The sequence below is a fragment of the Lathyrus oleraceus genome, chromosome 6 (assembly GCF_024323335.1).
Source record: "Lathyrus oleraceus cultivar Zhongwan6 chromosome 6, CAAS_Psat_ZW6_1.0, whole genome shotgun sequence".
Taxonomy (NCBI): Eukaryota; Viridiplantae; Streptophyta; class Magnoliopsida; order Fabales; family Fabaceae; genus Lathyrus; species Lathyrus oleraceus.
Genome location: NC_066584.1, coordinates 519,170,909 through 519,188,493, shown reverse-complemented (window position 1 = coordinate 519,188,493; position 17,585 = coordinate 519,170,909). Strand labels below are relative to the sequence as shown.

General features: G+C 33.7%; 1 protein-coding gene across 1 annotated transcript; it reads right to left on the bottom strand.

The window, feature by feature from the left end:
* Positions 1-14,573: 14,573 nt before the first annotated feature.
* LOC127098045 (AP2/ERF and B3 domain-containing transcription factor At1g51120-like) lies at positions 14,574-15,569 on the bottom strand. Its single transcript, XM_051036546.1, has 2 exons — positions 14,725-15,569; positions 14,574-14,607 (listed from the first exon to the last, which is right to left on the bottom strand). Exons 1-2 carry the CDS (start codon positions 15,567-15,569, stop codon positions 14,574-14,576), a joined length of 879 nt encoding a protein of 292 aa, XP_050892503.1.
* Positions 15,570-17,585: the final 2,016 nt, after the last annotated feature.

The window sequence follows — 17,585 nt, the reverse complement described above, 5'->3', positions numbered from 1 at the left end:
AAAGTATCATATACAATACTATTAGTTAGTATTATTTCAGCATAAGATGTAGGACTATTTATATAAATCAACAAAGTTCTTAAATAAAACAACTTATGAGACTTAAGTGAGAAAAAATGAGGTCTTTCAATTGTAAAACCTTGTTTACATGGAGTATATTCGGTATCTTTAACTTTGCACACAAATTTTATAGGGAATTTGTTGTATATTATATTTTTTGCTTCATGATATTTTATTGTTGGTATTTATCCATGCCATAAGTTTTATACAATACGTATAAGGTTTGTCTACAATTTCATCAATTGCATCATGATCATTAAATATCGCTTGTTTCTTATTCTCTGGATTAAAACTTCGGTCACTCAAGTGATGACTCAATATAACTAATATTGAATGAAAAGATTCTCCAAACATATTTACATGTTTACATATATATATATATATATATATATATATATATATATATATATATATATATATATATATATATATATATATATATATATATATATATATATATATATATATATATATATATATATATATAATCGTAATCCATTTTTGTTTCTACAAAATAATCATAATTCTAATATCCAATGTTCCGTTAGATACTCAAATCTTTGTCCGTTAAGATTAATTGAGATCTTGTATGCTCTATTAATTGTCAGTTGAGACAAATAGAGTAATTAATGAACTCATATTAACTTAATTATTATCCTTTAAGGTTGACCTTATATTAATTAATACAACAAGAGACATTTTGGTAATATTAATAGTTGATCAATTGCTCCAAAAGAAGAAATATTCTTAAGAAATATCATTTAAGATATTTTATTTTCTATCTCTCATTACCAATCACTCAATTATTTTCTCATTTCTCCTACCACTTTTCTCCTTCACTCATTCTTTGTATGTGTTACCAACCCACTTGCCTTTTTATTTTTTTCATAATCAGCAAAATCAAGGAAGTGTAAGGTAGAATATAGAAACAAGAGAGAGAAGAAAGAAGAAGAGGAACTTGAAGAAATAAGTGGAAAACTTGAATAAAATGGAATCATCAAACAAACAATTTCCTTTTCAGCATCACTTAACTCTTGAGGTGGTTTATAGTTAGATTTCCTTTAGATACAAGTAGGGTTTTAATGTTGATTATCTGAATATGATGATTAGAAATTATTCATAATTTTGTGTTGATTCATGATAATATGTTGTGTGTTTATGTTGGGTTCATGACAATATGTTGTGGGTTCATGTTGGATTCATGAGAAAATATTATTGTGGTTGATTCTTGATGATTAAACTTGTTAATTTCAAGAACTTGTGTAAATGAATGGTTTGACATGATTTGGTATAGTTAGAAATGAGGTGGATTGTGTTTGAAAGAAGAGGGTTGAAACAAATTGGAAAGGAATTGAGCTGGTATAGAAATTATGCAGGAGAAAATAATTTTTCAACATGACAATTGATTGCACCTATCAGACAATCGATTGCACCTGCCTAAAATTGTGAAAAATTGCCAAAAATAGACTGTGAAATCGATTGCACACCTTTGACAATTGATTAACTCATCAAATTCCGCAAACAGAGAGTTGAGGAAGCTGATGCAATCGATTGCACCCCTTAGGCAATCAATTGTATCCCCTATTTGAAGGAGAATTGCGGTCCAAAACGCAGCGGAAATTAAAATTTTCTCCTTTAGAGATCCTTACGAATGGTCATGATCAGTGATAGAATATTTACCTCTTGTGACGGTTGAAACCTTTGGTGCAGATCTCTTGTGACGATCAAAACCTTTGATGCAGATCCACGGAGCGATCACGAACGTTGAACGATGACAACGTTTATACTCAGTCCACACGAACGGATTCCTTCAATCTCAGTGCTAGCTGGTACGAATGAAGGCTTTGAGTGTGAGTGTGTGTGTGTGTGTGTGTGTGTGTGTGTGTGTGTGAGAGAGAGAGAGAGAGAGAGAGAGAGAGAGAGAGAAAACGAAAATAATGCAACCGCAATCAATGCTTCTGCACAAGGGTTCTATTTATAGAACCACTTGTGTGGGCTTCAAGCTAAAAGCCCACTTAAGTGTATTTTGGCCCATATCTTATAATATGCCCAAAATCACTTAAGCCCATGGTACCTTACCATATTTCGTATTCTACTCAAGTACACCGTACCTTACGATGTTCTATAATTCACTTAAGGGCACCGTACCTTACGATATTCCTTAGTTACTCTATCTCTCATCAATCCGTCCTTTGTGTGTGACCCTGTAGGTTTTCGTGATGTTGGCAATTATATTAAATCACGCATTTAACATAATAAACAGTGAGCGGTATCTAGCAACACATCACTGCTACCCAAGACACGAAAATGTCATGTGATCTGACAAAACCTTATGTGATAATACTTATGTGTATAATTACCCTTTTGCCCTTATGTCTATATTGAACACAAGGCATAGACCGTGTCATCCTCGTCCAGTTCAATATTGGGCCCATAGACATTTATCCTGTTATGCAGGATGGGCAAATTCCATCTAGGTCACTCATGTCCCTCAGCATGCTTCGTGGAGTACCCATCAACTGTCTTTATGGTTATCCAGTTACGGACAACGTTGGATCAGCAATAAAGCACTCGACTCCACATCTAGGGTCCATAGTGGTTTCAGGTCGAAGAGTGGTATACACCATTATCACCATGAGAATAACTTATGACACTTTGCATAACTTTCTATATAGTATTCTCATAGCGGGTTAATCCGGTATAAATATTACTCCTAATATTCATACCTATGTTTAAGACTTGATAACTCTTTATCCATGATCCATGAGATGTGATCATCAGTCTACAAACATAATAGTCTTAATGCTTTAATGTTATCCCACTTCACACTAAAGCTCGACTACGGATACTTTAAGAATAGTGTCCTTATGTTTAATATGTTCTCATGATTAAGTCACACTTAATACATTAAACGGACTATCTATTCCAGGGACTTTATTAATCAACCATAATAAAGAAAATGCCTTTTATTATTAATAAATAATTCGATACAAGTACCAAGAAGTATTGGCCTCTAGGGCTTACACCAACAATCTCCCACTAGCACTAGAGCCAATCAGGCATACCCCTAATGCCTATTGATCTAGTATGGCCATCATGCTTCTGCTGCGCAAGAGGCTTTATCAGTGGGTCAGTTATATTGTTAAGTGTAGGTACTTTACATATTTTCACATCTCCTCTATCTATTATCTCTCGAATGAGATGATAACGCCTGAGTATGTATTTGGATCGTCGGTGAGATCTAGGCTCCTTAGCTTGTGCGATAGCACCATTGTTATCATAATAGAGACCAATGGGATCCACAATGCCAGGAACTATGCCAAGTTCACTAATGAACTTTTTGATCCAAACAACTTCCTTTGCTGCACTTGAGGTAGCAATATACTCGGCCTCGGTTGTAGAATCAATAACTGTATCTTGCTTTGAACTTTTCAAGCTCACAGCGCCACCATTTCAGTAAAACATATAACCATTGGAATCATTCATATTAAAGCGTCTCAGCACCTTGTCTATGTACTCTGACTTAGGCCAAGCATTTTATGATCTATCTCTATAGATTCTGATTCCTAATATATAGGCTGCTTCACCTAGGTCCTTCGTAGAAAAGCATTTCCCCACCCAAGACTTTACTTGTTGCAAGGTAGGGACATCGTTTCCAATGAGTAATATGTCATCTACATATAATATCAGGAATACGATCATGCTCCCACTAACCTTCTTGTAGACACAAGGCTCATCTTCGTTCTTGATGAATCCATATTGTTTTACTGTTTCATCAAAACGAAGATTCCATGAGTAATACATCACCTTGATCCATATATCTCAGGTAGGTGACGTATCCTTCCTGACCTACACTGGTCTTGTTCTACTTGAGCAGGTTGCTCTTACACAACTACTTGTGTTTCCTGCTCCAATTCCTCCATAGGCGTGTCTATGCTTTGTGATTCTTGAATTTCTTCAAGCTCTACTTTCCTCCCACTGGTTCCTTTGGAAATAAATTCCTTTTCTAGGAAAACTCCAGTTTGAGCGACAAATACTTTGCCCTCAGAAGGATTGTAGAAGTAATACCCTCTTGTTTCTTTAGGATACCCCACAAATAAGCATTTGTCAGATTTTGGGTTCAATCTTAGTTGAAATTTGTCGTTTCACATAAACCTCGCAACCCCAAATCTTTATGTAAGACATATGTGGTTTCTTACCACTCCATATCTCATATGGTGTCTTCTCAACCTTTTTGGATGGAACACGGTTAAAGTGTGTAAGCTGCTGTCAATGTCCTCAAAAGGAGTTTGGAAGATCGGCGTGACTCATCGTGGATCGGACCATGTCCAACAGGGTTCGATTTCTTCTCTCAGACACACCATTCCATTGGGGTGTTCCAGGAGGAGTAAGTTGGGATAGGATCCCACACTCTTTTCAGATGGATCAAACTCTAGGCTTAAATACTCACCACCTCGATCTGATCGAAGAGTTTTAATATTCTTACCTAGTTGGTTTTAACTCGTTAGGTTTCACCCTTTTAGTATTAATGTTATTAATAGGCATTTCGAGATCAAGGACATAAAGTTCATTGCTCATTTGTGCAGTAGCATGGAATATATCATTCAAATAAATTGAGCAACAATTGTTCTTTATTATAAATGAAAAACCAAACTTGTCCAGACAAGAAATGGAAATAATATTCCTGCTAATTGCAGGTACATAATAACAGTTCTCTAACTGAATTATAAAACCACTAGGTAAAGTCAATACATAAGATCCTACGGCTAAAGTAACAACCTTTGCTCCATTGCCAGCTCGTAGGTCAACTTCACCTTTTTCCAAATCTCTACTCCTTTTCAGTCCCTGCACATTTGTACAAATGTGAGAACCGCATCCAGTATCTAATACCCATAATGCAGAAGTAGATAAGTTAATAACAAAAATACCTGAAGTTGAAGTCTCTACTCCATTCTTCTTATCTTCCAGGTACTTTGGGCAGTTCCTCTTCCAGTGTCCGGTCTTACCGCAATGGAAGCAGGTTCCTTCTTTTGCTATGCCTCGACTAGGCTTTAAAGCAGCAACTGTGGGTTTGGGTTTGGCAACTTCCTTGCCCTTCCCTTTATCACCCTGCTTGGTGGGCCTTTTGTTATGTCTCTTTCCATTTCCGATCATCAGAATGGACTTCCCTTTTGTCTTCAGATTCTGCTCAGCTGTTCTTAACATGGCGAGCAATTCAGGAAGAGATTTGTCCATATCAATCATATTGAAATTTATGACAAATTGACTGAAACTATCTGGCAACGATTGCAAGATCAAATCAGTCGCAAGTTCCTTTTCGAGGGGAAAACCCAATCTCTCAAGGTTTTCCACATACCCAATCATCTTGAGTACATGGGGACCTACAGGGGCTCCCTCAGCTAACTTGCTTTGAAAAAGGGTTTTTGAAACCTCAAACCTTTCATGCCTTGCTTGCTCTTGATAGAGCAACTTCAGGTGTTCGATCATATCGAACGCTGACATGTTCTCATGTTGCTTTTGCAATTCTGAGTTCATGGTAGCCAGCATGAGACAAGCAGTTTCATTGTCATCATCGACAGGCTTCTTATAAGCATCTCTTTCTGCCTTAGGTGCAGAACTAGGAGGTTCCTCTTCAGGAACAGGTGTCTCCAAGACATACAGCTTTTTATCATGTTTGAGGACAATCCTCAGGTTTCGGTGCCAATCCAGAAAATTTGTCCCAGACAATTTTTCCTTGTCAAGGATTGATCGCAAGATGTTGTTAGAGGTGTTTGCTGTCATGGTTATCTACATAAGGATTAAGAAAATATAAGTATCATTGACATATTTAATTAGGCATTTAATCAAATATGCTCCCACTATTTTACTCAAAACAAATGACCCTCATCATTTGATTCGGAAAATCCCGTTGGAAGATTTTCTAGTGGGTCGAGATCCATATTTCACTTCGTTCTAAGTCCGCGTAGACGGATTACACAAAACTAGGTTATTTAGGTAGGAACTCCTTCCAATTGTATCTCATACAACTCTCAAAAATTTCAGTTGGGTGAATAACTCCTTATTCCAATCCATCATATGGATTATTCCCAACTCTTGCTTCTAAACATATATAATAAAATTATAATTAAGTTTGACTCATCGTTTTAGCAGTTGGATATTACAATTATCCCATCGCACCTTAACTAATACAAAACATGCACCTCACGTAGGCGAAATCTACATTATTCGATACCAGTCTTGATGAGTGCTAAAACTTGGAAAGCAAACATATATAATATTATTATAATTTGTTTAGTTAAGTTTTACCCATTGTCTTAGCAGTTGGATATTACAATTATCCCATCGCACCTTACTAATATAGAACATGCACCTCGCGTAGGCGAAACCTACATTATCCGATACTAGTCTTGATAAGTGCTAAGACTTGGAAAGCATAAACTTAATATTTTAGTTTGAGGGAATTGCAATTGTTCTGATCTCACCGGCTTATTTATCATATAAATCGTCTCTCACATACATCAACATATATTCACATGCATCAACATACATACACATGCATCAACATACATACACAATGAAACAATTATGGCCCCTAGCGCAATTGTTCTCCCAAGCCAATGAGAGAACCTAAGCTAACCTAATAACGATCTAAGCTTCTCCAAGCAAGATCTTCAAGGTTGTCCTCCTTTAATATTGAATTCTTCTCTAAGCTTCTCCAAGCAAGATCTTCAAGGTTGTCCTCCTTTGATCTTCAAGGTTGTCCTCCTTTGATATTGAAATCTTCTCTTTCTTCATAACATTGTCTTCTTCTCTTTCTTCATAACATTACATTCCAGAAGAAACTCGTTTTACATACAAGGGTTTGAGATGAGAAAAGAAGTTACATTAAGAGATCAAAAGGAGAGGCACGACACGCAAGTCGTATTTAAAAACCCAAAACAAAATGAAGGAAGACTAAGGCCATAACTGATCACAACAAGGCAATAATAACAAACACATTATTATTATTAAATTTTAATTCCTTTAATTAATTAAAACCAAATTAAATTTCGGCGACCGATCACACTACGCAGAGTTAGCCGGGGGTTCCGCTGCCCGGTCAGCGGACCCTGTCCAAAATTTTGATGAAAAATTCATTTGAAATGGACATTGTTTTGCATCAACACAATCCTTGCGTAGTCACAAAACAGAAACCCCAAAATTCTGACCTTGTGAGTGTGACGACCGTCACAGGCATGTTACGACCGTCACAGGCCATGTGAGTGTGACGACCGTCACAAAACACGTTACGACCGTCACAGGCCATGTGAGTGTGACGACCGTCACAGGGCACGTTACGACCGTCACAGCCAGTTTGTTACGCTCGTCACAACCTCGTGACGAACGTCACGCGGCCAAAATAACGGAACTTTGAAACAGTCTACAGACCTCTTCCAAAAAACCATAAATTCACAACTCCTTGACGGCACAACCCTTGCGCCGTCACCAAACCTAATGCGCCAATTTCAGACCGTCAAACACACCTCGATTGTTGATTCAGTATGATTGATCAACAGGTCATTGCTTCACCATACTAATGTCGGATTCCGAAGCAAATGACCATTGATCGCTCAAAGGAAAACAACCATTTAGTGTTTGAATGAACGAAACAGAAACAATATATCACATATACCGTACTTTGCATTAAGATTACTTATATAATATATAAGTTTATCGGTCTCAATTGCGTAACATATGGACGATCGATGTATCGCTGCTTCACCATACTAATGTCGGTACCGAAGCATAGTCAACATCAATCATCCAACTCGTACACTCATGATGCCAAATTTAATTACTCGTTTAATTAATTGATTCTTTCTGTCTTTTAATCATATTAATACAGAAAATAAACAGCTATCCGAGTCATGGTTTCGTAAGTGGCTCTGATACCACTGAAGGAGAATTGCGGTCCAAAACGCAGCGGAAATTAAAATTTTCTCCTTTAGAGATCCTTACGAATGGTCATGATCAGTGATAGAATATTTACCTCTTGTGACGGTTGAAACCTTTGGTGCAGATCTCTTGTGACGATCAAAACCTTTGATGCAGATCCACGGAGCGATCACGAACGTTGAACGATGACAACGTCTCTACTCAGTCCACACGAACGGATTCCTTCAATCTCAGTGCTAGCTGGTACGAATGAAGGCTTTGAGTGAGTGAGTGAGAGAGAGAGAGAGAGAGAGAGAGAGAGAGAGAGAGAGAAAACGAAAATAATGCAACCGTAATCAATGCTTCTGCACAAGGGTTCTATTTATAGAACCACTTGTGTGGGCTTCAAGCTAAAAGCCCACTTAAGTGTATTTTGGCCCATATCTTATAATATGCCCAAAATCACTTAAGCCCATGGTACCTTACCATATTTCGTATTCTACTCAAGTACACCGTACCTTACGATGTTCTATAATTCACTTAAGGGCACCGTACCTTACCGTATTCCTTAGTTACTCTATCTCTCATCAATCCGTCCTTTGTGTGTGACCCTGTAGGTTTTCGTGACGTTGGCAATTATATTAAATCACGCATTTAACATAATAAACAGTGAGCGGTATCTAGCAACACATCACTGCTACCCAAGACACGAAAATGTCATGTGATCTGACAAAACCTTATGTGATAATACTTATGTGTATAATTACCCTTTTGCCCTTATGTCTATATTGAACACAAGGCATATACCGTGTCATCCTCGTCCAGTTCAATATTGGGCCTATAGACATTTATCCTGTTATGCAGGATGGGCAAATTCCATCTAGGTCACTCATGTCCCTCAGCATGCTTCGTGGAGTACCCATCAACTGTCTTTATGGTTATCCAGTTACGGACAATGTTGGATCAACAATAAAGCACTCGACTCCACATCTAGGGTCCATAGTGGTTTCAGGTCGAAGAGTGGTATACACCATTATCACCATGAGAATAACTTATGACACTTTGCATAACTTTCTATATAGTATTCTCATAGCGGGTCAATCCGGTATAAATATTACTCCTAATATTCATACCTATGTTTAAGACTTGATAACTCTTTATCCATGATCCATGAGATGTGATCATCAGTCTACAAACATAATAGTCTTAATGCTTTAATGTTATCCCACTTCACACTAAAGCTCGACTACAGATACTTTAAGAATAGTGTCCTTATGTTTAATGTGTTCTCATGATTAAGTCACACTTAATACATTAAACGGACTATCTATTCCAGGGACTTTATTAATCAACCATAATAAAGAAAATGCCTTTTATTATTAATAAATAATTCGATACAAGTACCAAGAAGTATTGGCCTCTAGGGCTTACACCAACACTATTTTCCCTAAAAATCACGTACTTTAAGGGTTCTAAGCCATCTTAGGAGTATTGTAACTTATATTATGATATGTGGGCATAAAATTGTCATTGATGAACTATATCCCATGACAACTAAGGTGTTTTAACCTAGAATCATGAGTTGATTAAGAAAAATCATTTGGTATATTTCATGTATGATATTGTGATAAGCATGTTATGAATTAATTTTTGTGTATATGCGATAACATTATTAAAAACTTATGATGATGGATGACAAAATCCTAGGAGCAAAATCAGGTGAATGAATTAGAAAGATAACTAGGTTGTGATGGATAACTTAGATGTTGATGCTTGCTTGTAATGGTACCTCGGCGTGTCTTGTGCATGAATAATCGTTTAACTTATGAATAATAGGCCTTATATGGAACATGTGGTGATGATGTGAACATTGGTGAATGACATCACGTAGTCGTTGACGAATTTAATTAGGTTGAATCCAATCATGTACTAAGGTATTTTTCCCTTGATCGTGCACATCCCCTTTCTTAGGTGCTTATGTAAAGTAGAAAATGAGATGTGGTATCAATGAATCATGCCTCAAATAAGGTTAAGTCCCAACTATGGTTGAGTCATGGGGGAAAGGTGGACACCTTAGTGGGTTTGAGTCTCATACGGTGAAAGATACTCAAAGTGGATTCGAGTTCCATATGAGTGACAGTTCTTGAAGTGGTACGAGTCCCATGGAGAAACCAATATCTATATGAAATTCGAATAATACGAGCATGTTTGAATCGAGCCTTGCCTTAGACGCAGGTACGGTCGAGAATCGATGTTTCATGAATCTAAATAGTGATTTATTGAGTTATTTGAACTCAAGTGACATGTTTCTATACAATACGAGAATTTCCCCAATACTTAAGTCTTCATCTCCTTATATGACTTAAGTTAGAATTGATTAGAAATCCTATAGAGCCGAGTAGACCCATAAGATAGGAATCCACTGAGGTTATTATCTCACCCCATTATTGTTGTTATCTTTCAGGAAGTTCTTTACAGGTGAAAGGCAAGGGAAGGCTGGCTTGATGTCCTTGGCGACTTGATATTCTGGATGATGTTCTGCTGTGTAGATAGTTATTTTGAGATCATTCAAAGAATAATATAGTTTCTAGTTTTATTCTAGACCCTTCTGTACATATTGTGCCTTAGTTGTATATTTATTTTGGGCATGTATATATGTACACTATTACCGATAGACACTTGTGTATTTCAGTACCAAACTTATACTGTGTATAATACGTATTCTAGACATGTATTATATGTGGGTGATACAATAATCATTTCTCTCATCACCATAATTATAAAAGGAAATAGTAACACAACCAAGTCCTTTGTTGACTTATTTAAAAATATACTTTATAGATCGTAATTAATTGCACCACTCCACATTTATATAAGCATTATACTTTAACAAAATGTTTATTATATGGAACCATACACTTATTGTATACAAATGAGTCACCTTTTTTGAATAAACACACCATTATTCCGTCTCCTATACACATGATATTCTCATGTATTAATAATGGTACAATCAACTTTTTTGGGGGAAAATATTTCGCATGCTTTCCAATTTGCTTGCATGGAGATTTTTTTTAGCACCGCATGGATAGTGAATTATGAGTGAATACTTTGAATAATTGAGACTCTTTGTAAATATCATTATCATGGACATACATATAACTTGGTTGGAGGAAAACCAATGTGTGAATATGTGGTAGCTCACACTTCTGAAACTCAATAGTATATATCAATGCAAAATAATGAAAGTACATAACTTTAATTAATTTATTGCATTAGAATAGAAAAATCAAAAATAATAATTATATAAAATAATTAAATTAATAATGACCAATGTTTACCTCCTTCCACCTGGACATAAACTTCGCCTTTCTTAATGACTTTTATTAAACATTCAAGATTAATTTTGAACAATTGAGTTATCATACCTGGCATATCCTTTAGCTTGAGACGACGTGCCTGTAAAAAATAAATAAAACCATATCACTTATGGTTTTATATAAACGTGGTAAATAATTCAAGATATCTAGCCCAACCATTAGCTTCCATATTATTTTGATAATATATATCTTGCTCTATTAACAAAAATTGAAGGCAAAACAATTACCTTTTCCGATGTATATGGATATATTCTTTCTATAATACTTTATCATACTAAATGAATATGCCAAATTTTGTTGTAATATTCGTTTTGATAAAAATATTATTGTGTGGTATGATTATCTTTGTTGAATTTATATACAATGCAATATTTTTATTTAACAATCATTTTTTTAATGTAGATGCGTTAGGATCTTCATTATGATTTTTTTTTTAATATTTATCTTATCCTCTAGGATATATAAGTGAGTATTTTAATGGTGAATATGTTGGCATAAATACAAAAGTATGTCGTCACCATCTAGTGTGAGTCTCGACAACAACATCTCTATCAAAGTTTGCAACATTGAAATCAACAACAATCAACGTTGTAGCCTCAAATGACGTTGGAAGGTCATATCTCCAATCATCATGACATACCTCTCTCCTAATACTCACACTTTCATATTTGTAGTATCTTTGTGTGTTATTGTATCTCAAAATTTCCTATACGTTTTGACGTATGGATTTAAATTGTCAAGAATTTTCCTTAAATTTGGGTATCATGTAACAAAGTTGTGGAAGATTAGACAACAATAATAAGTTTGAATAAAAAATTGTAAATATGTTGGGTAATTATCAATTACATGATTTTATTTTGTGTTTGTGATGTTGTGTGGTGTCATGTCATGTGAGGTTATCACTAAATCCTGTGGTGTTTGTCAACAACGTAAAATATGCAATAGTTCTGTAAAATTACATTATGTCTAAGTTGTCATTAAAATAATTACACTTTAAGTAAAAATTATTATGTTTACCTCTTATGAGTTTAATCCTTTATGTCTAAAGTGAGTAAGAAAGCAATGCAGTCTACTTGTTACTTAACCATATTAGTTATTGGTATTCACTTACTAAGAGCTACCACAACTTAATAAACTTACATTTACTTAGGGGTGGAAAAACAGGCATGTCCCACTGATTTTATTAATTTAAAGCCATCATCAACTTTGATTGTATGAGGTGTTCATCCATTGATTACAGGTTTTCAGATTTTGCTATCCATGGATTTGAGAAAAGAAATCATGTGAGTCTTAAAATAGTCATAGTTTGTTCCATCAAGAATCAATGGATGATTGACATATCCCCTTCATCGATATTGTCCATCTTAAACCGAAAATATTAGTTACCCTAGAACACACCCAACTAGTACAGGGTGCTTGCTCGATGCGAATTGAAAATTTGGTTGATCAGAAACAAGATACCACACACAACGTTGAAACAATGTGTGAGATACGATGATCTAAATCATGAGATAAAAAAATAATAATTAATTGGACTTTAAGAGTTAAGCTAAGACCATTGTGTATTATTGACTACTTATTATTAGTGAATTTACTTTCCATTAAGCAAGTGCCCTTCAGACGTAGGTAACACAATTGTTACCTACGTCTGAAGGGCACTTGCTTAATGGAAAGTAAATTCACTAATAATAAGTAGTCAATAATACACAATGGTCTTAGCTTAACTCTTAAAGTCCAATGCATTTTTCCTAATACTACCCATGAATTTCAACTCAAACTCCCCTTGAATCTAAGATCTTCTTACTTTCATTCAAACACTCTCCCAAGTGATTGTAAAAATCAATAATATGAGTGTCACAAACTTCACGTATACAAATAAAAACTCTATATCTTCTAAGTATTGATGAATAAAAAAGTACATGATCTTACACAAGTAAAACACACTACAAAACTAGATGATTAATATCTCAGGATGTGCATATTTTCTTTTGTCTTGTTAATCCACAAGGGAAATCAATCTTTTTATATAAGAAGTCAATCCAGTTAAAAAGCCCATTAGGATTTCCACAAACAATTCTGTAGCATATTCAATCTAGAGCAAATCAAATATTTTCTTTGATAGCATGTCCAATCTTTAGATAATTAAATCTTTTCAAAAGCAAATCATGATGATTAAATCTTTTCAAAAGATTTAAAAAAAAAAATCATGTATATTTTGAACTAAATAAATCTTTCCAAAATTAACCACACATAATTGAAACACATAATCTGAAATTAAATAAATCTTTCCGAAGATAGCGCAACAAAGGATAACTAAGCAAAGACGTATCAATAACTTCTATGACATATTGCTTAATATTTTGTCGATAATAATAAGTCAATCCATATGTAATAACACTTTCTATGGTTTTCTTTAAATTCCTACGAGTTACCTCTAGTGTAGGTTTCCTTTCTTTTTATACACCCATCTTTTGATATTGAGATTAGGCCCCATTTTATTCAATTATCCTTGACCCAAAAACAAGACATATTCCATTTTTAAGATTGTATTACGGTAGTATACATGCACATGTCTAACAACTTTTATTCTTTCGTCATTATCCATTCCACTAATTTATTTATTTTTTATAAAAAAAAACTTTACAAGAAACACAAAAATTAATACTTTTCTTCATTACAAATTTGAAATATATTTAAAAATGAAAATTTTGTTTTGTGATTAAAAGTTAAAACATAAAATACTTTTTTATTTATTTCAAATAGGGTAACAATCTTGTGTCACCTTTTATTGCCTAAATAAATAAAAGAGTGGTAATATGTGTACATCTTCCACTCCTAGTTTATATGCACATATTTAACACCCTTTTGACATAATCTTTTTTGTGTGTGATTAATCTAAAATAACCAAAGATAGAGAAGTGTATAAATCTAAATAAAAGTTTAAACAAAATATATTTTAATAGAATAATATAAACAAGTTATCATTCTAAAGAAAAGACAAATAATGGTTGTCTGTTTCTCATATACATTGTACATTTCATAGTAAAGGTACTAAAAGAAAAATGTTTCAGCACTAGTTTCTCTTTTCTTCCTATATATTTTCTCAAATTCTCACTTTAAGATTCTAATCTCCAATATCCATACATTTTACATGTAAAGAGTAACACCTTTTATCTATACGACAAAAGATGATGTAAAAAAGTATAAACTACTTTTACTTTAGTTAATATTTACACCAAAGAGCTTGAAGCCTTTTTGTGCATTATCATATTTAGAATGAAACACATTCAAATCTATTCTATCTTGACTCTCTTGATCATCCAATTCATTGCAAATAATTTTTCCCCCTAAATCTAGTTTTCCATTCCTTCCATTCTCATCATCTTCAAAGTAATGCTTTTTTCTATCCCCGACATTATTATAGATTACATCTATCAATGAAAACACATGTCCATTTCCTTCTTTTGTTGAATTTATAGGTTGACACATATAAAACACAATGGTGTCTTTGGCCTTTAGTTTCTTATCCTTCACAAACCTATTCCACCCTCTAGTGAACACATAGCTTTGGCTACTTTTCCAATAACAATATCGAAACTTCCACAATCGCATGAGTTTGTCATAAAACACAACCTCATCATCATTAGTTATATTATTGTTTCCACCAACCAAAGGTAAATACGTAACTGCATGTCTTTTAGGGATAACAAGCCGGTTGAGTTTACCAACATCACTAGGTGTTAACTCCTTTTGAAAAATTTGCATGCATGAAAATTGTTCCTCATTCTTCACCCCAATAATGCTTTGGCTTTGATTCCTAAGAAATGTAGAAAACTTAGTTTGATAGGTTCCATTTCTAATCATGCTAAGCACCTTTTCCATGCTATAACGACTTTGAAATAAAGGCTCTTGAACTGTTTGGTCGTTCCATGGAAAGTTTCTGTGGCTTTCTCCACTTCTCAGCTTGACGGTGGCACTGTCGTAAGCCATGGCAGCATCTTTTTCAGATTTGAATGTTCCTAACCATATTCTTTGATGGTTTGCATAAATTTGTGCACCCCAATGACCATTTTGTTGTGGAACAACACCTTTGAACTTTTGAAACCCTACATCTTCATCTACTTCATACCTTGCACGTTTTGCACAATGATTTATTTCAGTTGAATGTGAATTTTCATTGTAACTTATATTATTTATCTCAGAGTTTGAAATCATGTCAGAAATGTGTACTTTTTCTTTAGAACGTATATGCTAATTTGTGTTTATTAATTTAATTTCGTTTTTGTAATTGAAAATTCATAAAACAACACCGATAACAAAATATTTACAAAAGGTTACAAAAAAGTAAAATAATGTGACAGAGTTACTTGTTTATGGTTGAAATCTGGAAATGGTCATATTCTATTATGGTGTAAAATGGTAATTAATTACCTTATTAACTATATTTAGTAGTACTTATTAACAACTATATTGATTAGTTAAGAAATGGAGCTACAAGGTAGTAACAAAGTTTAAGTTACGCCAATAAGATAAGTATCATATTGTTTGACCTTAATTTAGGACAACTAAATCTATTTGGCTCAAAATATTGTTTTTCATGCTATCATTATGAATTGTAAATTTATTGTTTTGATATTTGTTTTAATCAAAATCCTTATAACAATAAATGAATTGTAAATGTTGCACTAACCACCCACCTCAACCCCATATTTACATAGATTGACTTCATAGTATATATGATGCCTTAAGTACTTTATCTATTCATCATGAGGTGATTTTATAATGCAATTGAATTATATTATACTCTAAGTCATTTGCATTAATACTTTGCTTTTGAATATACTTTTCATCGTATAAATTTATTTGATTGAAAATAAGAGTTCACAGTCTCTTAATTGCTTGAAAATATGATCAGTGATGAAAAAATATATGTATATTATTTATCGCTAGACTCTGAGTGTGGGTGTAACTTTTTTTTATAGATTTTGATTCGGTATTAATAGTCCTATTGACTTGCGATCTTACGTATTCTTCATTGTAGTGTAGTTTTAAGGACGCATTTCCTTATAGTCTGAATCATTATGGTTTTTGTTGTTTTTATTTATTTGTCTTTTTTAATTTGTTTTTTGGGTTATCGAATGTAACTTTTAATACTTTTTGTGTCATTTTTTCACTTCTATATTATATATGTTGGATTCAGTTCTCTTTTCTCTTTTATTATATATAATATAATTATTATTTTCCTTAAAAACAAAATAAGCTACCAAAATATCAAAATTTTATGTTATTTAAATATGAATATCATTCACGTTAATTTGTAATATGTATTTATTATTTGATTAGTAGTTAATTTGTAATATGTATTTATTATTTGATTAGTAATTTTATTGTGAAAGTGAAAGTGTGATATCTTAATGTTTTTACGTGTAATACTAGTTGGAAGTATATGAATATGAGACAAAAAAATTTACATAATTATAAAAAAATATTTATTTATATAACTGTATTTTTTGAAAAAATTGATACCCGTGAATGTTAGAATAAGATTTGGTTCTGCATCTATACCTTGAGTTTTGATGATACCAATTTTGTATTTGGGTGAGAACAATTTGGTACCTTAATGGTTTGTTATTGTGTAGCTTTAATAGGCCGTTCTGATTCTGAGTAAATGACGTGCAATGTAATCAGTTTCTGAATAATAAGTTCAAATTCCGCTTCTGCGCTAGTCATAAGAAGTCCTGAAAGATGTCCAATGTTGTTGCTGCAATGACTTTTCTGCTTCTATGCTCTTTAATTCCTGAGAAGTTTCTGAGGAGACGTTATGTTGTTGTTGAAGGTGTGAAAAATACAAGAAAATGGGATTTGAATTGGGTTTTACAAGCAGAAGCTTTTTCCAAAATAAGAACACCACTAACAAGTTAATAACAAAGAGATACAAACACAAGTATTTTTATCCTGATTCGCTTGAAACTCAAAGCTAATCCAGTTCACCCGCCAAGGTGATTTTTCCTTATACACAAGGACTTAATCCACTATAATTAACATATTACAACAAACACAAAGAATAACCTTCTTTGTCTTCTCAAGGATCCAACTAAATCTTAGTCTCCTCAAAGACCCACAAAGAACAATCTTCTTTGTCTTCTTTAGGATAACCTCCTTAAGTAATCAAATAAATATTTTAATAATATTTTATGTGTTACAAGATGCTTATACACAAGTATATTTTAC